This window comes from Belonocnema kinseyi, chromosome 5 (assembly GCF_010883055.1).
Source record: "Belonocnema kinseyi isolate 2016_QV_RU_SX_M_011 chromosome 5, B_treatae_v1, whole genome shotgun sequence".
NCBI lineage: Eukaryota > Metazoa > Arthropoda > Insecta > Hymenoptera > Cynipidae > Belonocnema > Belonocnema kinseyi.
In genome coordinates, this window is record NC_046661.1 from 116,140,129 (window position 1) to 116,167,217 (window position 27,089).

The 27,089-nt window shown below is 37.1% G+C and overlaps 1 protein-coding gene across 1 annotated transcript in view; it reads right to left on the reverse strand.

Moving 5' to 3' along the window:
- The window catches only part of LOC117173066, a 73,650-nt gene that overhangs the window by 24,212 nt on the left and 22,349 nt on the right, over nucleotides 1–27,089 (reverse strand). The window contains exons 2-3 of the mRNA XM_033361445.1: nucleotides 3,744–3,903; nucleotides 239–528 (exon numbers count right to left, since the gene is read on the reverse strand). Of these exons, the coding sequence (XP_033217336.1) occupies nucleotides 239–528; nucleotides 3,744–3,887 (434 nt within the window). The 5' untranslated portion in view covers nucleotides 3,888–3,903. The remainder of the gene's footprint in view (nucleotides 1–238; nucleotides 529–3,743; nucleotides 3,904–27,089) is intronic.

Here is a 27,089-nt window from a genome sequence, read left to right on the forward strand (position 1 = left end):
CATATCTATAGGGGCGAAAGGTGGCGATGGCTGACGATTGTAAAGTAGCCGCCCGAGCGAAGCTTACTATTTCTTATAGAGTTTTGTTTATATCTGCTTCAATGAAGTTTTTAGCTTATAGAGCTATTAAAACACGACTCATGTCATGAGTTACATCGAAAACTTATTGTATTTGATAATATAATACAACCATCATGCTCGACCCTCCTATAATTATTTGTTTTTAAACAGTACTTGCGTTCTGTTACCGTAGCCCCCTCTGCCACACATAGAAAAGAGAGTGAGCCAAACCACGCCAAAGAAGCAAGAAACAAGACACGTGGCATGAAACCATTGGCAATATCCTTGAAATTTAAATGTAGCAGTAACTTCCTGTGTCCAATCAAAATCACCAACAATCTTATGACTTCTTTGATCAGTAGTATTATTCAATTCCAAATCATTCCCTTGAGCATCATCATCCTCTTCTACGTGTAACAATTGTTTGACCTCTGCCCACAAAGGACAATGTTCACCGCAAAGATCTTCCTTTAAATTTAATAAATTAATTAGATTAATGTCAATGATGGGAAAGGGGCCAATACACCAAAGTACAATTTTAAGAAACCTTTTTCAAAGTTTTGATTTGAATAACACAAGTAAACAAAAAGTAATGTAATGCATTTGTGTAAGATTAAAAAAAAAGTTTATATACACTTATTTTATCATATCGACTTTGGTGTTCATGTCAGGAGCACTGTACTTATTCGCCTGGCATGCTGGTTCTTTCTGGTTTCTTTATGAGCTGAGACGAAAAGCCTTTTACCCGGCTACTACATGCGTCCTCGGGTTGCTGATAGAGAATCCCTGTATCGAGGATTACTGCTGAACGTGGCAGCAAACTTAATAAGCAGTCACGGACAATAATCCAGGGACAGTGCCGAAGGAAAACCCTTCATAGAAAGGCGTAAAAACCGTACCGAGGGCTGAATGGTACCAGTGTGAAAAACATCCAGAGCTCTCGCAATTATCCGACGGCAGATAATTATTTTTATCACGAGGCGGATGAAAATTCTCCGTCGTGGAATAATTGTAGTTGTCAATTGTTTACAAGTTTTTTATTTACCTTAGGATGAATAATATCTCTGAGATTCAGTGTGCGCAAAGCGTCTACTTCACCATAGCCAGAACCAGCCGGCAACAGAGAAAGATTGACGACATTGAGGCGAGCCGCCGGCAGGCATTAGGCAGAAGAACAGTGGTGCTTTTCCAGTGGGCACAACATTTAACGACGTCTTTATGACATGATTATGACATTTTTATGGCAACTTCACGACATCCTTATGGCCGTGTCGTTAAAATGTCTTTAAGATATCGTCAATACATCGTCAGATCATACAACTTCCTTACGATGTCGTAAGGACACCTTAAAGACATGGACATAGGATTCCTCAAAGTTTTCGTAAAGATGTCGTAACAATGTCGTAAAGAAGTTGATAAATTGTTTGCCCACTGGGTTAGGATCAGAAGAAATATCAACATCCAGGTTACTCTCAAGCCCAAAGATCTATCTTAACTGCATGACGCGCTTCGTGGAGATTTTTCCGAAGAGTCCGAATTCTGAACATTCAGTTGTAGTGTCCTTCGTTACACACCCATATGCAAAGCTGTTGACCATCAGACAGCACATTATTGACAGAATATGGGTACTATCTGACACTAGGAGAAGTCCAAACCAAACCAGAAGAGGTCGAGGCATTTTAGGGAGAGTGTATGAAGTCCAGCATCGACTGAATGAAGACACAGTAAACATAAAAAGCTCAAAGGAGCTATGCTATTCTCCTATAATACCTGAGAAGTAATGTTCATTGCGAACCTATCACTACCGAAGAGATAAAAGAAAGTATTAAGAGGCATGAAGAAGTTTTCCGCTGCTGGACCAGATGCTATCAAGAGCTTCTGATAGAAAAAGTTTTCTTCAATCCACCAGTATCTAGCCCGCATTTTCAACTCATGTATAAAGTTAAAACAGCCGTTTCCAAAGTAGCTTATTAAAGGACGCACAGTACTCCTTCCAAAGAAGGGCGGCTTGACTGAGGTTTATCTACACATAGTGAGTTACACAGCGAGGTAGACAACACTTCGGAAAACCAGATTTACTATCTCATCAGGAAAACAACGTGTGACAACTAAGAGAATCACCTTTCAGGGCGACATCACAAAAGGCTGTGCATAAATTATGTAAACACCTTTTTTGTCAACGATTTTTCTATGCTGTCTTACATGGGGGGGGGGCGTGATCGAAAACATTTCTCAGGTAAGATTTTTTTAAGCAGCGAATGAATTCAAAATAAAAAAAACGTTTATCATTTTTATGTGGAAAAAGCTGTTTGTTAATGAGATCTAATATGGGAATTTCCAACCATTTCTGCAGATTAGGTATTTCAGTTCAGGTGGCAACAATCCAAGATTTAGAAAGGTGCTCTCCGATGTAGATACCAATGTGTTAACCGCCGGATTTGGTCCTCGTAACAGTCAACGGGGAACGAAATATTTGTAATGAACAGGCTTGTCGTCCCGGTACTACACTATTCATTTGGAGTGGTTCCATGGACAAAAAGCGAGCTCAGAGCTCTTGTCATCGGGCCATGAAATGTTATGCACGTGAACAAAAGTTTGCACTTTAAATCGTTTGTTCTGAAAATTTACATCTTACGTCGCTAAGGTGGTCGCCGAATACTAAGTCTCAAATTCCTTCATAGAAGGATCATTTTGGGAGCATTACATATAGCCAAAAATGTACGAGATCCTCTTCTTGAAATATTCAGGATATACGAAGAAGTAGATAACGAGCGCTTCCGTACAAAGCAGATGAGAAGACTGCTGACACATTTAGCGTTGACATCAATATCAAGGGAGAGAAAAATGCATTAAACGTCATCCATCTCATGTACTTACCCCTGAAGTAGAGTTTTATTTTGACGCGCCTAGATGATGTCATTTGCACATTAGCATACCGTCGACATATTTTGCGCCAAGACATTCCCCATAATAGCTGCAGTGTGTGTTATCCACACATAGAACACCTAAAACACATGCTATCTCGTTGTCTATAGTTCAAATCAGGGGGGAATGACGTACATCCAAAGGCACAACGCGACGCTAGAAGAGTGTTTTATTATAATCTCCGGCAATCTGACGGCATTACCCCTGATACTCCTTCGCCAAGCGGTCCTACGTAATAGACTCAATTCTCGAAAATGAGAAATGTTGAAAAAAATGAAGTTACATAAAAAATAAAGTTCTGCCCTATGCATTATTATTATTAAAAATATCACCTAATAAAAATATTCTAAATTTGTGTATTTATACTGATTACTTATTACTAAAATATGGTAGTAATTCATGCATGCATTGTTCTCTCATTATGCTCTTACTACATACTCGCACGTCTGCGAGCACTGTGCGACTCTTTACACTAGCACTGAAGTTCCCATCACACACGGTGTGTCGAGAACGCAGTATTCGTGCACGCACGGCGTGCAACTCTTTACGTCGAGTAAAGTGCGATGCACGATTGTTATCTGGGCGAATACACCATACAGTCAAGCTGTAAACGTTTGAGCAGTTATTCTAATAAAATGACTGCTTTTTAATAGATAACCTCAATTGTAATTATAATTTATTATCACTAATTAACATTTTTAATTACAATATTAGCTGAGTAAGTAAATATGGCATAAATAATTCGCATGAAAACATACCCAAATTACGAAGAACAGGATAGAGCAAACATATCCAGATATAGCACATAAAAAATAGCAGCATATTTGAACATTTTGCCACAATCGAGAAATTTGTCGTGGATCACGATCTATTAATTCTTCATAGTGTTCTATTGTTTTCATCTTGTATAGATCATATCTATAAAAAGGAGGACAGAAGGATAAGGTCTCATTAAAATATAGAGGTTTGGTCATTTCAATTTTTCTGAAATTATTTAATGTTCCCGCTAGATAATTTTAGACAAAAATATTTTTACATTCTCATTCTAATGATAAGGTATTGGTTTTATGTGAAAAATGACTTTCGCGGATTCCATAAAATGTCGACGTTTTGAGAACCCCTGGGTCAGAAAAAATTGTTTTTACGTCGGTGTTTGTGTGCCGCCCTTATCATTGTTCTCGTTGCAGACTGTAAAAACGGTAACATTTGAATAAATTATTCTATTGTATTCGCCTTTCGCTAACACTATAATGATATGAAAAGAAAAAACGAGTTTATTAGCCAGCTTTTTTTGAAGAAACTTTGAAAAATTAGGGCGTTTTGAAAACTTTTAAGACAATTTTTTTTAATATTTGAAATTTGTTTTGACTGCTATTCATAGTAAATCTAAATTCGAAAAATTTATCCTTATTTCTTTCTTTGATAAAATAAAAATGACTTAAATTATAGCATTTTAAAAATCCAAAAAACCAAAGGAAAATTAAAATTTGAAGCCAAACAAAGCCTGATATTAAAAAAAGTCTACAGAACAAAAGCGTTACTTTTTCAAGGCCCTACAAGACTGTCTAAAGAACTTTGTACATTTTTTGAACAAAAAATCAAATTTTTATCGTAAAAAAAACTCATGAAAAAGCAATAACTCCATTTTGTGGAAAACAAAACAAGATGCGAAAAGAGATTGACAAAAATTGTGCACCTAAAAAAGAATAGCAACATTTTCAGGAATTACTGGTCAGTGCTGATTTAGTGCTTTTTCTTCAATACTACCTGTACTTATATTGTTAATGAAAATCGGTGTGCCTATGTCAATGCAACTAGGTTATTAAGTAGATCAGCTGAAAGGTATTAAAAATCAAAATTTTAAAATTGTAAAATTTTGAAATTATCTACGAAATAAAAGAAATAATTTATTTGATTCAAGCCAAATTTGTTTGACTCAAACAAACATTTTTCTCAGTGTATTAATGCGAGAGTTCCCTTTCATTAGGTTTTCGTAGCCCCGGGCAGAAACCCTGACAGTTACGTTCGGGTATCCGTCCATCAGTCCATCTATCGTACGACCCAATATGGACCGACAACTCAAAACTACGATATACCGTCCAAAATTTAACATGCAGCCAATAGGGCCCGAAATTGGCACAGGGTAAAAAATGTATATAGCACCAAAACTAGACATAGGATCAAAAATATAAGCACCTAAAGCAAAAAAATCCTTTCTTGTAGGCGCTCGGTATTATTAAGAAATTAGTATCACCTAATTTCCAAGCATCATTTAATACTAAAATTAAAAAATAAAACAAAACCACCATAATTTGAGTAACCACAGAGAAATTTTTTAAAACTAAAATTTTCATAATACAAATTTTTTTACCTCATGGCGAAACCCTACGACTAATTTTGATTTAAAAATATATTTAGGTTTTTTTATTTTTGCAGTAACACTGAGAAACTTTTCAGCATCAGGCATTTTCGATTTTGAAAGTCCGAGCCACGTGGTTTTACACATAGATGTTAAAGTATTCCTGTTTTGAACACTGAAAAAACGACTAAACATTGTCACGACTGATCAATTCTGGTAGGGAGACATGCGTGTTTAGGTCAAGTCAATTAGAACCACAGCACTTTGATTCATAAAAATAACGCCGTAAAAGCGCGGTCTTTATGATAAATAGATTAAAACTGTATAAAATCAACAGAACTTGTTGCTTGGCGAACGCGGACTGACGAGGCGAGAAAATAAAATTAGGAAACCGCGCAACAAGGCTATTTGTAAGAGAAGGAGAGCAAGAAAACGATAAGACCGGCTTAGACATAAATTTAGAAATTACTCAATATGAAAATCAAATATAAAGACAAGTCCAAGAATAATAAATGTAACGAAGAACGCAAATAAAAATAGAAAATGGGAACACAAATTAAAACATTCATAAAAACAGCGAACTAATGTCCAATTCACAACATTCCGCCCGCTTTCGTCCCCGACGAAATAGGCTCACAATCACTGCTCTTAAGATGAACGTGGGAGAAAGCATAATTTAACGATTGGCCGATCGAGTGTGCTAGTCTTTGTCTTGAGAGTGAAAACCCGAACTAGGCCATCCTTACCAGGATGAAGCTGTAGAACCCGACCCATAGGCCATTGCGCTTCCAAAAATGATCACGCATTTGCTGGATCAACTGCCAACGAGTAAATCGATTTGGAAGAATGCCTGCAAGCGATGGTTCAAGAACTGCATTAAGTGGACCTCCAATGAGAAAATGTCCTGGTTTGAGGGCAAAAATGTCTGTTGGATCATCTGACTGAGCTCTGAGAGGCCGAGAATTAAGGCAAGCGTCAATTTGTGTTAAAAGTGTGGTAATTTCTTCAAACGTCAATGTAGAGTCTCCAATGACTCGACGAAGATGGAATTTTGTCGACTTAACTGCAGCTTCCCATAAACCTCCGAAATGAGGTGCTGCAGGAGGGTTAAATTTCCACTGGGTACCATGCGAAGCAAGGTATGTAGCAATTGAAACAAACTCTGCCGATGCCTCAGAAAAGTTGACGATCTGCTCCTTGAAAATTCGTACCCTCGTCACTAGACAACGTTCAACAAAGACTACGACGAGAAATAAAGCCAATATAAGCAGCTATGAAGGCTTCTGCTGTGTAATCAGAAACCAACTCGAGATGAACTGAGCGAGAGGCACAACAGACGAAAATACAAATCCAGGCTTTTGTGGGAATGGTGATCTCGTCCTTTGGAGGTGCGAACATTGATGGGGCCAGCATAGTCTACCCCAGTGTTCATGAATGCTCGTTCAGGTGGAGTAATGCGAATGGAAGAGAGGTCATCAATGCGAAAGTTCGCAAGCTGACAACCCGCGAGAAGTGTGTTTATAGAATCAGACCACAAATGTGCATTCAGCATCAAAACGCAGTTGAGTTTGAAGGTGAGCGACGAGACGAGCTAACAAAACTGAGGCAATCGGTACTGGGTTTCCAAGTTAACCCAAGCATCGAAACCGATGTTTCTGACTGCCATGATATATCTGGAGATAACGCGTGCAGATTCTCCGGAATGCGCTGCATTAGCTCATGACTGTTTAAATTCCACTTTTTGAGTGGCAAGCCGCCCGCCATGAAGAGACCACGCAGTTGGTTGTGTAATTCAATAGCATCTTCCAAATAATCCGCTTCTGATAAGACATCATCAACATAGATGCCATTTTTTATCACTTCAGCAGCCAACGGAAACCGATCCCCTTCATCAAGACCAAGCTGCTGAACAATGCGAAGAGCTAGAAATGTGGCACAAGTCAGACCATATGTGAGAGTACTGAGTCGAAATACTTGGACGGGCTCATTTTGACTTTCTCGCGACAGAATAAGTTGAAGATCCTGATCATCTTGGTGGACAATAATCTGTCGATACATTTTTTCGACATCTGCAGAAAAGACAATGAAGTGAAGACGCCACTGCAGCAAAACATCTGAAATATTTAATTGTAATTTTGGTCCTTCGTAAAGACACTCGTTCAATGAAATACCTCGACTTGATCGTCGAGAACCATTAAAAACTACTCGTAGTTTCGTGGTTGAACTAGATTCACGCCAAACTCCGTGATGCGGAAGAAAAAATTACCGCGAGATACTCCTTGGATCTGCAGGGATGTTGACGGACTTTATATGCTGAAGTTGATGGTATTCTTCCATGAATTTGGCATACGCTTCAAAGAGATGAACATCTCGTTTGAACCACTGTTCCATATGAAGTAAAATGCGAAGAGCTGCAGAATAGGAATCTTCTAACGATGTGACGTCACTCTTGATGGGCAGATGCACGACATATCTCCCATCTTTAGTCCTAGAGTGAGTCTTTTGGAAAAGTTTTTCACCCACCCTCTTCTTCCTCAACTGTCCGGAAAGGTTTAGGAGGCACGACTTCCGAATCCTCCCAAAATTTTGCAAGGTCAAAAAAAACTTCTTCACTCTTGGAACAATGAAACATATTCACTGTAGATGAATCCAGCGGTGAGGTATTGCCTGTAGGCCCACAGAGAATCCACCTGAATACGTAATTTTGAGCTACAGGAGTGCCCGGGAGACCCCTTCGAAGACCTTGTTTAATTAAAATTGCATAGACATCCACACCTAAAATTAAATCAATCAGAGCACTTCCACTGAACTTCGGATCCACTAATTGTAGACCCGTGAGATGAGGCCATTCCTCAAGACTAATTTGATGCTTTGGGCGTTTAGAAATCAACTTTGGAAGGACAAGAGCCTGGAGTTGAAGTTTAAAGCCCGAATCAAAACATGGTGAGACAACGACGTTGACTGATACGCGAGACATTCCCGACTTACTTTCCCCCACTCCTAGGAGAACAACAAGTCCATTGCTGTTGTCAGGAGAACCAACGGTGATTTCTTTTGAGAAATCTGCATTACCGAAACCGCATGAGTAGATTGTGCTTGATGAGGCGTTAAAGATGTATTTGATATCATCGAAGAAGATTGTCCGGAGCTTGAAGATGGGTCATGAAGTACCGTATGATGCTTCACCTGACCAATCTGACACAAGTTCTTTGAAGCACAATTCTGAAATAAATGAGACCCTAAATAATTTATACACAATTTTCTTTGAAAAATGAACTCTTTTTTTGTGCTACAGACTGACTTTGAAACTGCGGACACGATATTAAATAATACGGTTCGCGGAAGAAAAAGCTCATCCTTTCCTGTGGCTTTTTCGTAAGCTGCTCTTTAGCTGCTTGTTCCTTCATTGGCTACTCTGAAATTGCGTTGACGTTGGCTGTCGCAGAACTCGAAGATTTCGTGAACTTTCTAAACCTCTTCTTCTGAAACTGAGATTTGGAAGATTGTTGAGACGAAGACTGATTAGTTTGATTTTCAATAGAATCTAAAACTTCCAAGGTCCGAATCCTGGTTTGCAAGAAAGTTTTCAATTGGTCAAACATTGGAGGATTCGTGGAATTTCCAAGAAAAGTTTCCCAATCACGACGAGACTGACGATCTAATTTCTCTGCAGTAATATATACCAGCCATGATGACCATTTGTCCACTGGTTCTTCCAAGACAGATAAAGCTTCGACGTTATTAATCGTTACATTATATGCCTCCTTCAGAGCACTCGAAGACTCAGCTTTCATTGGCTGGATTGAAAAAAGCTCAGCCAAATGAGAGTTGATAAGAACTCTATTATTCTCAAAGCGCTCCGAAAGTAGGTCCCAGCAACGCTGATAATTGCCTTGAGTGATCGGAATTCGATGAAGAAGTTGAGCCGCTTCACCTATAAGACTGGATTTTAAGTGATGAAGCTTCTCCACTGACGAGACTCCAGGATTTGAATGAACCAAAGATGTGAACAAATTTTTGAAATTTTTCCACTCCGTGTAACTTCCAGAAAATTTAGGCAATTCAATCTTCGACGTCGTTCGATATGATAATCCAGCATTCTGTGGAGCTGAATCATTCATGGACGTAGAAGCAAGGTAATTTGAGAGTTTTTCCAGTTCGTCCATAAAGGCTCCCTTCGCGACTAGATATGCTTCTTCAGTAGTTGCATAAAAATTGCTTGTAAAATAAATGTTCGTGGCATTCTGATCGCGAACCTTCACTAACTCCCAATGTTGAGCCTGAAAACGCGTCCAATTTTTCTCCAAAGGCTCAAGTCCTGAGACCAAAGTTCCTTTAGTGATCTGTTTTAATTTTTGAGTATTTTCAAAAGCAGTTTGGATCCGAGAGCAAAGCTCGGTTTGCTCTAAAAAGTAACTAAAAATAGACATTATGAACGTAAAACAGTCGGCACACGATAAAATAAGAGTCCGCGACTACAATCTTTAAAAAATAAATTGATTTAAAACTGATTGTATCATAAAAAAGAAATTCGCCAATAAAGGAATTATGATTCTCACTGAAATTATCAAGTACAAAAATTCCAAGCATGGAAAAAATGCATCCTATTTAATATTTCCTTAAACACAGACACTCATTTATGCTTTATCATAAATTAAAAAACGTTATGAAAGTATCTCACTAATAACTGTCACAAAACGTTCACATGTAAAATAATCTTTAAGTCACAATGTACTGACGCTGCACACTGCAGATTCAGTCAAAAAGTCACAAGATACTAAATTTAGTTTGACTCTAAAAAGCTCTACCAGAATTTGTGCGAATAGTCCTCGCACAAGAACTGAATCAATGAATCAAGAAATCTGGCTCGACAGGACCAATGTTTTGAACACTAAAAAAACGACTAAACACTGTCACGACTGATCAATTCTGGTAGGGAGACATGCGTGTTTAGGTCGAGTCAATTAGAACCACAGCACTTTAATTCATAAAAATAACGTCGTAAAAGCGCGGTCTTTATTATAAATAGATTAAAACTATATAAAATCAACGAAACTTGTTGCTTGCCTAACGCGGACTGACGAGGCGAGAAAATAAAATTCGGAAACCGCGCAACAAGACTATTTGTAAGAGAAGGAGAGCACGAAAACGATAAGATCGGCTTAGACATAAATTTAGACATTACTCAATACGAAAATAAAATATAAGGACAAGTTCAAGAATCATAAATGTAACGAAGAACGCAAATAATAATAGAAAATGAGAACACAAATTCAAAACATTCATAAAAACAGTGAACTAATGTCCAATTCACAACAATACCCAATCATCACTAATTGATATAAATGGCTATTTTCGCCATTTACTGATTCCAATTGTTCTTAAAAAATATAAAACAAATAAACTTCATAATTTTTTGTTTTATTTGCATTTAATAAGTAATAGGGGGGGGGGGTACAAAAGTGACCAAAACTGGGGTCCGTGGCCTATGGACGCTCACTGATTGGTAAAAACGTTTTAGAAAAATCCAAAAATATTCGTAAATAGTTGTTAATGAGGATTAAGTTTCTAGACTGATAAATTCACAGCGCCTATATGGTGAAATTTTTTGACAATAGTCGTTAGTATGACGATTAAAATTAGAATTTAGACCAAAGTTATCGTTTTGTATTTTATTTGTAAAGTCAAACTCGGGTTTCTGATGCTTCAGATTATGCTTATCAAATATTGCAATGAAAGAATAATCTTATCATATGATCCTGAATTCGAAAGAACAGGTGATGTATACACGGATAGAAAAACCTAGGCATTAGCACAGCTCATATGCAAAAATGTCAAAAGTTGCTGGGGAACAAGCGCTGCTGTGCTCTAATACCTTATATCTTATATCCGAGTGAAATTTCTAAGTGCCTTCACGGACTTTTTGGTGAATCTCCTTGCAATTTGCCTATATGGGGTAGGCCATGCCTCCTACCTTTTGATAGAAGGCGTGGTCTGAAGACAAAATGCAAGGAAACTCACGGAAAAAGTCCGTGGGGGTTCTTGGAAATTTCTCTTTGTTAAGTTCACGTGATTAAAGTAGAGAGGAGCCTGCTATTAACTCACTAACTAGTGAGATCTTGGCATAAGCGTTTGTACGTTTAGGGAATAGGTTATTTCCTGCTAAAAAAAACCATCAAATCTTAGGACATAAATCAACAGATGCCTGCAATGTGCGCCTGATAAATAGTATATGCGTTAATACCTTGAACACTTTTGGGCTAAACCCCGGAGTTTTCTCTTCTTTTAGTCGTTGTCTTAATCGTAAAAAGTAACATTACAAATAAAAACAATTTTTTTTACAAAAATGACACAAGCTACGCAAGAAAATTAAGATGCAAAAGTTGTTCACCCAATAAACACAGAAAAAGGCTGGTGTTATATTTGTTGCAGCTCGAATTTCATTGGTCTCACAATCAAAATTGTCAATCTCATATTTATTCCTATGAAAGTAGTTTCATATCTGGGCATCTAGGGGAAATTATCAGTTTGAGAATGAATTTTGGCTTATTTGGAGAGTTGTGAAGTGCTGAACCACACTGTCACCACCTAAACACCTGAACCAGTATTCACAAAGAGAGTTTCAGAGAATTTTCAGTCTCATATTTATTCCTATGAACTTAGTTGCACATCTGGGCATCTAGGGGAACGTATCATTTTGAGACCGAATTTTGACTCATGTTGAGAGTTGTGGAGTGCTGAACCGTGCTGTCAGCCACCTAAACACCTATCAAAGCAATTATTCACTTTGCGATATTCGAATAAATAATTGTTAATGAGCAAGCTAATTGAAATATCATGTACCTAATTTTCAACTTTCTTTATTTTAACAATGCATACTGATCACTTAGAATAAAATTATAACTTCCTAATGCGACTTGCAAATCTTAGTTAGTCATGGCCGTCGACATCAGGCTCGGTCAACTCAATAAGGGTCAGATGAGTTCTCCTGCCCATCGCAGATGGCGCAAATTGGTGTAAAAAGCGCGTACGCGGGAAATTGTTGGTTGCCATTTGTTACTGTCACATATTGTCTGGTGCTGTCACTGCAAAATGATGCACATATGATACTCAAAGAATAACATAATGGATCGAAAAAGTTGTGCAGTGAGTGGCTGTGGTTCTAAAATAATGCACGATAAGGAAGTGATAGGACACAAGTTTCCAAAGTGACGTTCTGCAGGTTTGCAGTGGGTGGAGAACACGGGCAATAAAGTGCTATAGAAGTTACCGTATGAAACCATAACCTCAAAACGGACTTTCGTGTGCCGGTATCACTTCAAACACTTAAAATACAAAAATAAAAGCAAAATTAAGTAAATGAGAAACGTAAAATGAGAAATTAAATGCTAATTATCATTAATTTCTTATTTTGCGTTCCCTGTTTCCTTAATTTTGTCTTTATTCTTCCTTTTTTCTTAAATTATTTTACTAGTCAACACATCTAAGGAAGGAGCATGCACATACATAGCGAACAATACATGTATGCTTCTGTAGTTCTCCTGCCCATCTCAGATGGCGCTGAATTTCACCATTTATTTCCCACGTAGTTGACCGAGCCTGGTCGACATTTAAACTCAAGCTGGGATGTGTAGAAAAGGTCTACTGGCGACCAGGCGGTGGTCACTCACAATGGCGAGAGTGTCTGAACGTACTTTGATCCCTTTAGGAGTTTACGCCAGATGGCGCAGCGATTGCGCTCCCCGCACCTCACTCCGCTAGTCTAAGTTCAAAATTTCCAAAATGGCCAACAGTAACCACGGTAACTGTTCGTTGTTGTTGTTTTCACCGGCAACATACTTAAAAAATAATTTCACAATCTTCTTTCTTCATAAAAACACATTTTCATATACAAAACAGTGCAAAAATAACTGGAAATTCATAAATAATTATTAGGACAATTATTTATGTATTTCTACTTGTTTTTATATTGTTTTCTGCAATTTCTTTAGTTTTTAGGTCGATTACCTGAAAAGTATCTGGGTATTATCGAGGTTATCTGAAAGGTCATCTATTATCTTATCTTAGGGATATGAGTATACGCTAGATGGCTCCAATGTCGACTTTGTTGCGACACATCTAAAGCATTGAGTGACCACCGCCTGCTGGCGACGGACACTAATACCTGACAGGTGACTGACAGTTTGAAGACAACACTTCACGTTGCTCTAAATGAGAAAAAAAGTCTCAAAATGATGAATTTTACCTAGATTCTCATAATGAATCTGTGTGGTTCAAAGGACCCCGCACTAAATGTATGGGAAAATGGCTTTCGGTGGATTTAGCTAAAACTTGGTAATTTTTAAGGTTATAAGTGCCGGGTGCAATATCCGTAAAAAAATCCAAAAAAATGGACAGTTTTAGCGCTATGTGGCGGTAAGCGCTCAAGATCAGTGAATAAAACGAATTACAACAGATTTTGTTACAAAAGCGATGTCAACATAGAAATCACGGTTCAGATCGTGGTCTGTCATATTTTCGCCTACACCGTTGACTCATATAGCGCGCTTCTCAAAACGATCAAATGCTAAGCGCCCAAGATTTTAACTTGACTAATTAATCACTTCTTTAAAGGCAGAAATGATACCCAAAGTAACATTATTAACTAGTGCGCGCATTCCGATAATAACAGTGTACCCTTCGCAAGAGGGTCAAACGCTAAGCACCCATGATCAGCGAATAGAACCAATCCCAGTAGCTTTTGCGAAATATTAAACTATTTCTGGCTCTTGATTCGGGTTCGCTTGTTCACCTCTATTAGCCGCGTCTAGAATCCTTTGTAGCAAGGGAGTTTGAGGATACTTTACGTATTGCTGGTGACGTGCATAACCCAGGAACTATAAAACGCTTGCAATATGTGCGCAAGTGCCAAGAGTTCTGGACCCTGACTTACATGTGCAGTAATAACCGAGAATCGTTTTGTTATTGTTTGGTCCTATGTCATCGATCTCATTGAACGCTATCCACAGCTGGTACTTTGTCGAATTTCGGAAACGAGAAAATACTCGTACTCTGATCAAACCAGGTTCATTAAGTCGCGTATCTAGTTGAAACTCCTCATCTTCTTCTCGTTGCAGCTTGTCTTAAACGTAAGATGGGGCAAGTTATACTTGATACATGCCAATTGTTATGTCGCGTATTTCTTCCAACCTAAGGCGAGGAAATCTTGGTACTTGAAGTTCATGCAGGCGATTCCAATTTGCATTTCCGTAGCGCATATTGTCCACTTCTACGCGCGCTTGCACAATATTTGGCTCACGAGCTCTCGCTATATATTCTCTTGCAAACTTTGCTGTAGCGCCTTGCATCTCGATAACAGGATGGTATCGATTAATTATGGCAGTAGCAATACGAAAGAAGTCCCTTAGATTGTGTACATGAGCCATCGGAATGGTATTATCGAAGAACTTGAAAATGGAATTTATGTGGCCATTTCTGGATTCCACTATCCATCTAGATTTCGTTATTAGCCTAACTTCGTTTGCTTCTTCCGTTACCAATTGACTCTGTCCTTGTTGGAGAAATGGTGGTATCTTGGAAAATATTCCTAAGCGTTCTAGAAGTGGTTGGGCATCTCTATATCCACGGTCCTCTATAAAAATATCACCAATGTTGAAAAAATCTCTCATACCTGCCATATCTCTTTCAAATTCGTTAATGAGCATTTGTGCGTCATTGTTTCGCGAGTCAGAAAAATATGGTCCTTGTATTTCAAGTATGTACGAGTATCCATCTGGAGCAACAATGAGAGCAGGTTTTACCAAGTGACGTCCTGTATTTGTGCAGAATGACTGTCGAAATACGCGAAACTTTCTGCTCTTCGGCATGTAAGCATAAGTTCCATCGATGATAGCAATAACTTTGGGAATTTCTGGTATCTTTCAATGAATTCCTCTCTGCTTATCGCATTAAATTCAATGTTACCAGGCACAAATCGCTGCATTAAAGACTCTCTTACAGTAGAAATGGCCATGCTTGTAGCTTGCCGGCTCGAATAATAAAAAATCACTTTCAGAAATTCATCAGAAAGACCTTGACGCATTTTGCAAAGGAAAGTCAGCAGATCTTTTTTCCTCACGTATCTGGCACCATGTCCATTTAACTGCGGAATAGGATCACAAAATGCATACAATTATGTAAATTGTTCCTTTGTTACAGGAGCAATAGCTTCAAACTCTTCATCAGTAAAACTATCCTCACTATTAAACGCCGCGGCCGCATGAACATTTGCTTCGTTACAAGTCAAGTTAAAATCTTCGGCGCTTAGCGTTTGATCGTTTTGAGAAGCGCGCTATATGAGTCAACGGTGTAGGCGAAAATATGACAAGACCACGATCTGAACCGTGATTCGTTTTATTCACTGATCTTGAGCGCTTAGCGCCGCATAGCGCTAAAACTGTCCATTTTTTTTATTTTTTTACGGATATTTCATCCCATACATTTCCCATACATTTAGTGCGGGTTCCTTTGTTGTGACTCAATTGAAGATCTATGTTGCTATACTTTCGAGGATCGGCGATTTTCTGTGCTACGGGCCATGAGTGTGACGAAGGAGAAGCATGCGTTTGAGTTGACACAGCCGGATGCCATGTGAGAGCACCGATCAAGGCCATGACTGTGACGATGGAGAAGCGTGCGTCTGGCTTAACACAGTTGGATGCCATATGAGAGCGCCCACCATGACCAGGACTGTGACTTTGACTTGCATGCACCTGGCCGGACGCGCCGTAGGGCATGACTATGATATTAAGTAGCTGAGCCTGAAATTGTATTCATGCGAGCAGCAATCCATTCATACAGATCAACTCGAACTTCTTATAAGATTTCTTGAAAATTGAAATTTATAAAACTGATCAGTATTTATACTTTCACCCTCTGAACCTTTTTAATACTCCAGGCTGTTTCTCCGAATCTTAGCAATTCACGGCATCAAAAGTCTGGAGGTTGAACATTCCCAGTTCTTCTCTTCCTTGACTTTCGAATACGTTTTGACTTCATTCTTCATATTTCAAATTGTGGATTGTGAGATTATGTTTTCTTATGAAATTTGTTACAGATCAGCAATCTAATGAACATTTGCCGCATTGAAAGCTTTGGAACTTCTGAAGAGTCAACCATCATTGATAATTTCGATGACGAATATTGAAAGAAATGTGCTTGCTGCTGAGCGAAATAAAATTATCTCCATATTTCTACGTAGCCAGAAACAGCTAATGTTTTATTACTTTCAAAAGTTACAATCGAATCACCTAAAACTGGTGAGTAAGGATAACCTCGCCACAGACCCATATTTCACTGATAACTAGTTTGATACTACCGAAGCTACTTTCATTGAGATGCAAAGTCATCTGTACGATGTCCAATCTCTTGTCGACCGTGTCGTGAACATCTCGGTGCTTACAGTAGATCATCCAACAACGGTCTCTCGGTCATATGTGCAGACTCGTTTGCCCAGGATCAAATTTTAAACATTCTCAAGGCGACGAGAAGATTGGTAATCCTTTCGTGATCTCTTTCGTTCCATGTTGCAAGATGATGCCTCACTCACTTCGGTACAAAAACTGTACTACTTGCAAGGAGTGGTTCAGGGTACAACTAAGAGCGCTTTGGATATGATTTCGACTACAGAGGCAATTATTCGATAGCCTGGAACCATCTCTTAAATCGCTACGACAATAAGCAATTATTACTACACGATCATCTCCAGGCTCTAACTTCCATCAATGCCTTAAAAGAAGAAAGTGCACAGTGTTTGCAAACATTATTGGACACACTTACATGGCGGAGAGAATCCTTAAGCCCCTCATTATTTGCCCGATCGATAATTGGGATCCTTTATTCGCATTCATACCTGCAAAGGGAATGGATTCTGTTACTCGCCGTGATTGGGAGAATCAGTTGGGGGAAGCAGATGCATATTCTGTCTATTCCAAGATTAAAACGTTTCTACATCAGCAGATTCTAGAACTCAAAGTCACCGAAATGTTACGCAAGTCAGGGCGCGACAGGTGGGCCGCCGCTCCCAATTGGAACAATCGTATAAGCTATTAAAAGCAGTCGAAGTTACCGTCTACCTTAGTGAATCGTAGGTGTGCAACTGCACAGATGAACACAATAGTCGCTCCTGTCCTTAGAGGAGATAACTTGACTCGAGACTGCACTTCGGCGTCATTTCTGTTTCAACTGTCTGTCCTTAGGACATCTCAGCAAAGATTGTGCTTTGAAGTTTAGTCTCCAGCGATGCCAGGAACGCCATCACACTTCTCTTCACGGTTCGTCAGGCCACAAGCGACCCATTCAACTACTAAGAACTCCCGTTTATTGATTTTTGATCCTGGTTCCCAAACCAGCTTCCCATCACGTCCTTTGTTTCGACGACTTGGTCTTGCGCAACAGACAGTTAATGTTCCTATCAGCATGATTCGAAATAAGCCCATCGATATTGCTCATAGACGAGGCATTCTTTGTCGTGAGCCTTCGCAAGTAGCTTCACCTGTAGAAGTTAACGCTCTAGTTTTTTGAGACCTTAGTGTGATTAATGCATCGCAGATGATTTTTCAGAGGAATTGGACTCAAATTCAAGGTCTCCTCTTAGCGGATCCAGAATTCGCTGTCCCAAGACCTATCGACGGGCTCTTGGGAGCTGACATTTACGGCTCACTTCTTCCCGTTGGAGTTCGTCACGGAAATTCTGAAGCGATTTTGGGAACAGAATTAATTAAACATTCCTCCGTGATTTCACTCGAGAATCAGTACCAAAATTACAAAATTACCTCGTTTCCGTTTTGATGCGTTGGAGATACCTTCTTATTGCCTTTAGCGCGGACATTCAGATGATGTAGTTAGCAAAAGATGAAGATCAGAGATATCCTGAAACATCAGTGGTCATTCGCAAGAATATTTATATTGACTTCAACTTGTCAGGCGCGAGTGATGGAAAATCTGCTACAAAACTTCGAGATCAACTGATTCAGCTCTTGAAGTCTGGAGGAATGCACCTAAAAAATGGGCTTTCAACTACATTTCTCTTTTAGCCGGAATTCCTAAGTGTGATCGATAGCTTCCAAGTTGTGTACAATTTGAGATCGATGGCCCGGTGAATGCACTGGGAGTTGACTGGGATCCTGTATCTGACGGATCCGACTCAAAGATCCAGTAATTGACAGTGACTGCTCGATAACTAAAATGGTGCCTCTTGCAGCCATCTCTCGACTTTTGGTCCAGTTTGTTGGCTCAGTTCAATAACTTAACATTGCGAAAAGTTTGATGAAGGATCTGTGGAAGGCACAAGTCGATTAGGATGATCCACTTCCTAAACCTTTACTCGTACGATGGAGAACATTTCAGACTAATCTGTTTGGTGTAACTGAAATACATTTTCCACAATCGATAGGCTACCATCCTGATAATTCGGTGGAAATTGAAGGCTTTGGAGATGCTAACAAGCATGCTTTTTCTGAAGTAGTTTACGTCAGAGTGCAGGCCTAGCATGGAACATGCAAAACACAACTAATTACGTCAATTATCCCTAGACAGGAACTGTGCGCCGCTCTGCTCGTAATTCGAATTCACAAAACAGTGTCGCCAACAGAGTCTCCGAGATCAAGTGAAATCTTTCCAACGCCTCCTGGCGTTATATTTCTACTGCTAAAACCTCCGCTGATATTGCTACTCCAGGAATAGACCCCTTATTCTTTTGCTAATCTTGCTCCGGGTGGCATGCCCAACAATAGCTTCGGCAAATTGGAGTTCACTGGCCAATGCTTCCGTACATTAATAAAGCGTTTCAGGAAAAAGAGCAACAGGTGGACTCTACATAAATTTGGATGTCGATTTCACCTGAAGAAATGCATCAGGTATTTCAGGCTTGCCTTTTCTGGACATAAAGTTAACTTTTTAAGGATATAATGGACGAGTTGAATCACGTCCATCAGGGAAAATTACTAAAGGGACACAATCCAACACTCGTTTGACTCCATTCATCGAATTAACTGGAATTTTGAGAGTCGGTGGATGACAATACACTCTCCTCTGCCTTATGATCACCGACAGCCGGTCATCTTGCACGGTGAAAGTCCTCTCGCGAAACTTATCGTTGATTGGGCCCACCGAACAGTCCCATATGGTGGGTTTTAATCAGCTTAATCGTATGCTGTTTGCCGTTCATGGATTATTCGAGGTCGCATTCTTGTAAAAGTACATATTTGTGATTGTATTGCATGCACCAGCATCAGACTTCAAAAATCCGAGCAGTTGATAGGGAATCTTCCTGCTGAAAGAGTTATAGTCAGTCTTCTCTTCGAGAAAACCGGAGTAGATTATGCAGGACCCTTTGGAATAAAGCGACCTGTCCGACACAGCTAGCGCACCAGCAAAGGATACATCGCCCTCTTCATCTGCATAAGTTCAAAAGCCGTGCCTCTAGAAGTTATCGGCGATCTCACCTTTCAACCTTTTCTCGACGCTATACGACGCTTGGCTGGTGGTCGAGGTGCACCTCTTGAAATCTGGAGTGATAATACTACCACATACCATGGTGCTGATGCAGAGCTCCGTTCAATGCTACGAGAAGCAGAAATCGATGGTTGGGGCTCAAAACTTTTTTATGAAGAGTTCTTTACCTTAACTGTGGAAATTGAAGCATGCATGAACTCTCGGCCTTTACTGTCAATTACGGGCGATCCGGACGATCCCAATATCTTACCTCGAGACCATGTTCCCATCGGTAGGGCCTTAGAACATATTCCTAAAATACATTACTCATTGGCGCTTTGCCCAAGCAATTCGTGATCGGTTTGGGAAACCGATCAAGAGGCGAATTTGACTCAATGAGTACCTGCGTACGCTTCAACAGAGAATTAAGAGGACTGTCCCGAAGCTTAATTATCAAATTGGAGACGTTGTGCTGATTGTAGATACCTTGCTGCTTAAACGTGGGACATGGTCTTTGGTAAAAAACTAAGTTTATACACTCATTGAATTGTATGTGTCACGGCGGGCGGCACTAAATCCTTAACTATCGTCCGTGACCATTTTTGTTGTGTATTTCATGGCTGGCTGCTTTGGATCGTTGGATTTTCATTGCATGAAATTTATGTCGCTCATCAAACAAGACGGGCGAGATGTTAATAATTTTTCTCGATGTTTTTTTTCATTGGAGACGTTTTCGAGTTCGATTAATAGTGTTGTTCTCAAATATTTATATTCTCTGTGAATTTTCCTCGAGTTTTGAGTATAAACTTTCCTGTTTTCGCTGGAGTGGGGAAACAGGTAACAATGTATTTCTCGCTCGAATAAGGGACTTCTTCCCTCGTTTCTTAGTTCAGTTCGATCTTGACCTTTTTGAAGACTACAGAAATTTACCGAGTTCATTAGTTTTTACACGTAGGTATTTTTCCTACTGCACAGTAGTTTCAATAAGTGCAATTTTTCTTTTATATTTTTGAGTTTCCTTAATAATTTTGTGAAGTGACTTTCCCGACTCGATAGTCTTCTGGTGTTACTGGAAGTGATCGATTACATAATTTCGTTAGAAGTTCATGTATTTTGTTGAAAATTGACCTTGCTTGGTGGAAATTTAATCATTTTGGTTGAAAATGTATCATTTTTAGTCAAAAATGTAATTGTTTGGTTGAAATATCAACTGTACATCTTCTTGGGTGTAAAAGTAGATTATTTCAATAAGAGTTGAACTACTTTGTAAAAAAAATCAGTTTTTTTTCAACAAGATTTTTTAATTATGGTTGAAAATTTAACTATTTGGTTGAAAGTTTAACTCTTTGATTGAAAACTCATATTTTTCGCTTAAAAAATTCAACTTTTTGTAGATAATTCGTCTTTTTGACTTAAAAATTAAATAATTTTGTTGAAAATTCATGTATTTTGTTTAAAATTTGTCTTTTTTTGTAGATCATTAATCTTCTTGGTCAAAAATTCAACTTTTCCCTTCCCGTGTGGAAATAGCCCGGGTTAGCCCTGGTACAACCAGGTTTCTGGTCGGGGACTGACCGGGCTATGTTTATTTTTTAAGAGCCTAGCCGTGCGCTGGTCGGGGACTCGCTGGACAAAATTTATGTCAAAACCCCAGTCGGGGGCTGACTGGGCTCTGTTCGGACAAATCGTATGATCGTATGTTCAGACGGTAGCTGGCCGGGCGCTGATTGGCAATAATAAAATTTTTGAACTTTGTTTATAACTTAATTACTTTCTCTGATTTCATTAAAAAATGGATGCGTATACCCGCATGGATGTTCCACGCGTGAAAATATATTGGGTGAATATCTTTTTCACACCACAAATTTTAAAGTTTCATGAGTTCAGACTTTCAAACCATGCATTTTGTAACAAAAATTCGAAGACAATTTTTTGAAATTCAAACTGTTTTTTTTTGTAAGAAAAAAATTTTAAGTTCCATCTATATGAAAAATTGCAAATGTAAAGAAAAAAATTATATTTTATATCAATCTTAAACGTTGTAAAATAGTATAAAACACCTAAAAACCAAACCTTACACGAAAGTCAAAAAACTTTTATCATTAAGAAATTTTCAACGTTCACGATTGAATTTCTGAGTCCTGTCGTCGAAAATATTAATTTTTCATAAAAAAATTACATTTCCTGTCATTGTCAAAAGTTGTAAAATAGTGAAATAATCTACTTTTGAACCCAAGAAGATGTACAGTTGATATTTCAACCAAACAATTGCATTTTTGACCAAAAATGATACATTTTCATCCAAAAAAATTTAATTTCCACCAAACAAGGTCAATTTTCAACAAAATACATGAACTTTTAACGAAATTATTTAATTTTTAAGTCAAAAAGAGCATTATGTACAAAAAGCTAAATTTTTATCCCAATTTAAAGGCAAATAGTTGAATTTTCAACTACAACTATGAATCCTTAATAAGAAAAAATTAATTTTTTTACTAAATAGTTCAACTTTAAGTGAATAATCGAATTTTCCACCAAAAATTATGATTTTAATTTTTAACAATACAGTTGCATTTACAACAAAACGACTTTGCAACCAAGAAATATTTACAGTTGACAATTCATCCGAAAAATATAGTTTTTAATCAAAAATTCTAAATTTTCCATAAAAAAATTTAATTTCTACAAAGAAAGAGGAATCTTTAACAAAATACATGATTTTTTAACCAAAAATGGTATAGTTTAATTGTCAGTTTCAAAAATTATTTTCAACGAAAGAGATGAAACTTCAAATAAAAATAATAAAAATTTCAACAAAGTAGTTGAACTTTTCATAGAAAAGAGGACGTTTTTACAAAATAGTCACATTTTCAACAAAATAATTAATTTTTCAACCAAATAATTGAGTTTTTATTCAAACGAGATGAATTCCAAAATCGCCACTTTCTTTAATTTCTTTCAAATGCAGATCAAGATATAAATAAGACTATTATAATATAACATAATTATAATATTATCATTAATAATATATGTATATATATAAAATAGTCTTATTATTTATATAATTTATATTTTATACTTGAAATAAGGTAACCTCAAAATATACGCACATTGAGAGGCGCGCGAAGTATTCAAATCATGAGAATCGCCAGCATCGAAATCTGGAAATATTAAAATCCCAATCTCTTCATTTTATTTCAAGATATAAATAGAACCGCCGAAGTGTTCCGACCGACAATCGTGCACCTTCGAGTTTTCAAATTCTGAAGAGGAGAAATGGGTTGCGCGCGCAACCCAGTCATTTACAACGTCTCCTGCTATATTTCCACGGGCATAAACCTGTGATAGTTTTGGACCACGTCTCGTTTCAGATCTGGGATCACTGTCCTATCTAGGAGAAATACATTCAAACGTAGCGTGTCGGTGAGTCGGCCTGCTACATGATGCGTAGGCCAGCCTCGTGTAGAGCCCAAAAGGCACGAGTACGAACCCGAGCCCTCGATTTCACGATTCGTTTTCTGTGGCTAACTAGCTATTAGGAGGAGTTTTTAAGTAAACTGAATTTTTCAGGGTGTCAAGAGAATGAAAGTTCATGGAATTTTGCCATGTTATATGATTATAGAAAAAAATAAGGAACTTAATTCTCATTAAACCTTCCTTCGCAATTTTGTTGCACTATTTTTTTAAAGTTTATGTTGGTTTAAAGTAGTCCCGCAACTGGGAAAGCTAGTCAAAGCTATGTCTATTATTTTTTTCTGAAATTTGGAATTAAATACAAGATTTGACCAGGATATCAATGACTAAATTAGGTAAAAAATGTTTATGCTGACTAATATAAATTAATTTTTTTTTTATAATAGTAGAACGTAAACTTAAATGTTGATTTGACTCGATTCTAGTTACATTTTTGATTCTAGGCTAAATTTTTCTAAAACTAAGCTCAAATACCCTGGAAGCAAGTATAAATGAGCAGTAACTCAAATTTCGAATTATATTTTCTGTCTGAAGTAAAGTTTTCCTAACAATATTCAACGTGTTTTAGAGCCCAAATTAACCATTTTTGGAGCCCGCGTAAGGCCTCACCATGAGATCCCATGTTTTTTGACACGACTTTAAACAGTGATAATTCAAATTTCAACCTGAAAAGGACCCCTGAAAAAGGGATTACATGACAGAAGACACATTTCTCCGCAAAAAAAAAACAACTAATTTTAATGACTTTTCATCTGATCGATCCAATAGCTGGACTGCCTTAAATAATTTGCTTCAAATTTTGCGTAAGTTTCAAAAAAATATTAAGGAGTTTTGAAACGACTCAAAAATAATTAAAACTTGTAAAGATTTTTTTGCAATTTCTTAAGTGTCACGAAAATGGCGAACACTCTTCTAGGTTCCTAGCAATAATTAAAATAATTTTTTATTTCGACAAATTCATTTTGGGAGATTATTTTAAAACATTTCAAAGCATTATAAAAGATTTAAACAATTGTCAAAGTATCTAAAAAATTTTTAATGATTTTTTATTTTAAAAAATGTACGTTAGAAGAAAATTAAAGAAGAATTTTAAACACGTCAAACGATTTCCTTAAATTTCGAAAAAGAGTAGACGATTTTAAAAGCAAAATGTTTCAATTCGTTAAGATTCAAAAGTTTAAAAAAATGTAAATTATCGAATAAATTCAAGAAATATTTAGTAGAATTGATGATATTCAAACAGAATTTAAACTTTAGAAGAGTTTTAGAAACTTAGAATAAACTTATTTAAAAAAACTGAAAACCCTAAAAATTCTTGTAGAAGAATAAAAAATATGCGTCTGGAAATTGTGTACAATTATCAGCCTTTAAAATAAAAATCCGAATAATTTAAAATAAAATACTTTCAGCACATTTCTTCGCAAGCAGAACCCCCGATTTTAATCGCAAGAGGTTCAATTATTTTTAATCAGAATAAGTAATGACATAAATTGAGGCTCCGGTTGCGAAAGGAGATATAAAATTATTTTGCTAGAGTGGGGAGGCCCCCGGGCACTTAAAAATAAAGTCTCGAATTTTAATTTTTAAGATATATATCCACGATAAAAATTTAATGCTGCATCTTTTTCTCCTCATAAAAAAAGTTGTACCTTTTTTATTTTTCGAATTATTCACTAAAAACTGTTTTGTTCTCTGAATAAAATATTTTGCATTTTTTCACTTCAACTCGCAACAAAATGGGAAGTTTTTAATATTTTGTGATAAAACTGATCAGAAATATGCATTGTCATGTTCTGCGACGAAGACTGTAGCGAAAGTTCAAAATATTTATTTGAAAAATTGTTAATAATTTCCTTCCGAAACGGTGCGTAATTCGTGCACAAACAACTTCTAACGTTTCGGGAGTCGAGCGAATTTTCAGCAAGCGAAAACTGTTAGTGAAAAAGTTATTGAGGAAGATTCAAGGAATTTTTCTGGAAAATTTTAGCTAAATCGGAATAGTACTTAACAAACTGTTAATGTTTTAATTTTCTAGCCCAATGGATTTTCTCCCGCATAGACTACGACCCGGCCGGTAAAAGGCTACCCCAGCGTTAGGTACAAGTGTGTCTCACAATCAGCCTAATTTTTGTTATTACAATACGAGAAATATGGAAAACCATGTTTTATAATAAATAGTTCTTCTTCTCTTATGAAATTATTTAAATGTTGCTATTTCCAGAAACATGAACTTCATAAAAGTCCTAAAAATAAACATTCTCTCCCCATTTATTTTTTTTTGTATTTAGCATGTTCTTCGTCTGACCTCTATTTGTAAATATACTTACATAGTCTTTCAGGTTGTTTCTTTACCAAAAAAATGTATCAGTTTAGTTAACTCTGTTCCGATTAGCAGAGCACATCGTTAAAATATTATGTGATATATAAAATTTATTCGATTACATTATCCTAATAGCTATATAAATTTCGATGATATAAATATAGTGCAGTTTTCCAATTACAAAATGGAAAATAATTTAAAACCTATTAATGGTAGAAAACGAAAGAAGCATGGAAGTTTGTGGGAAAGAAGTGTTCTTAAATGTAGCACAAATGCGGTATGTAATAAATAAATTAATCAATTGATTCTTGCTTGATATACTTGAAAAATATCATGAAAAAAAATTAAAATATATAAATCAGTTGACGATTCAATTATGTTATCGGAAGAGGAATAGAGTAGATTTAATTATTTTTTAAAACGGAGATATGTAACATAATTATTACCCTTAGCACCATAATATCAATTTATACATTTAAAACCACTTTTGTATACTTAATAAACAATCATTTTTATATTCATTGTATTTTTAATTACAAAAATTCGACTGATTGCGAGACACACTTCCCAGTGGGCACAAAATTTGGCGACATCTTTACGACATCGTTACGTCTTTGCGACAACTTTACGACATCCTGTGTCCATGTCGTTTCGGTGTCTTTGCGATATCGTGAAGACATTGTCAGATCATACTACTCATTTACGATATCGTAAAGACACCTTACGACATGGTTTACCGGCCGGACCGTAGTCTACGCGGGAGAAAATACATTGCGCCAGAAAATTAAAACATTAACAGTTTGTAAAGTACTATTCCAATTGAGCTAAAATTTTCCAGAAGACTTCCTTGAACCTTCTTGAACAACTTTTTCACTGGCAGTTTTTGCTTGTTCAAAATTCGCTCGAATCCCGAAGCGTTGGAAGTTGTTTGTGCACAAATTACGCACCGTCTCGAAAAAAAATTATGAACAATTTTTTTAATAAATAGTTTGAACTTTCTCTAACGTCATTCGTCGCATAACGTGATAATGCATATTTCTGATCAGTTTTATTACGAAATATTAAAAACTTCCCATTTCGTTGCAAGTTGAAGTGAAAAATTCAAAATATTTCATTCAAAGGAAAAAACATTTTTTCGTAAATAATTCGAAAAATAAAAAAGCTACAATATTTTTTAAGAGGAGAAAAATATGCGGCATTAAATTTGCATTGTGGATATATATCTCAAAAATTAAAATTCGAGACTTTATTTTTAAGTGCTCAAGGACCTCCCCACTCCAGCCGAATAATTCTATATCTCCTTTTTGCATCCGGAGCCTCAATTTTGAAAATTCAAAAAAGATAACTTGGAATCAGTTGAATGCGATTTAAATTTTTTTATTTTAATTACATATAAAATAGGTTAAATTATTTCTAAAAATTTGGAAACATTAAAAAATGTAGTATTTCAGTGCACTGAACATTCAAGATTTTTATATT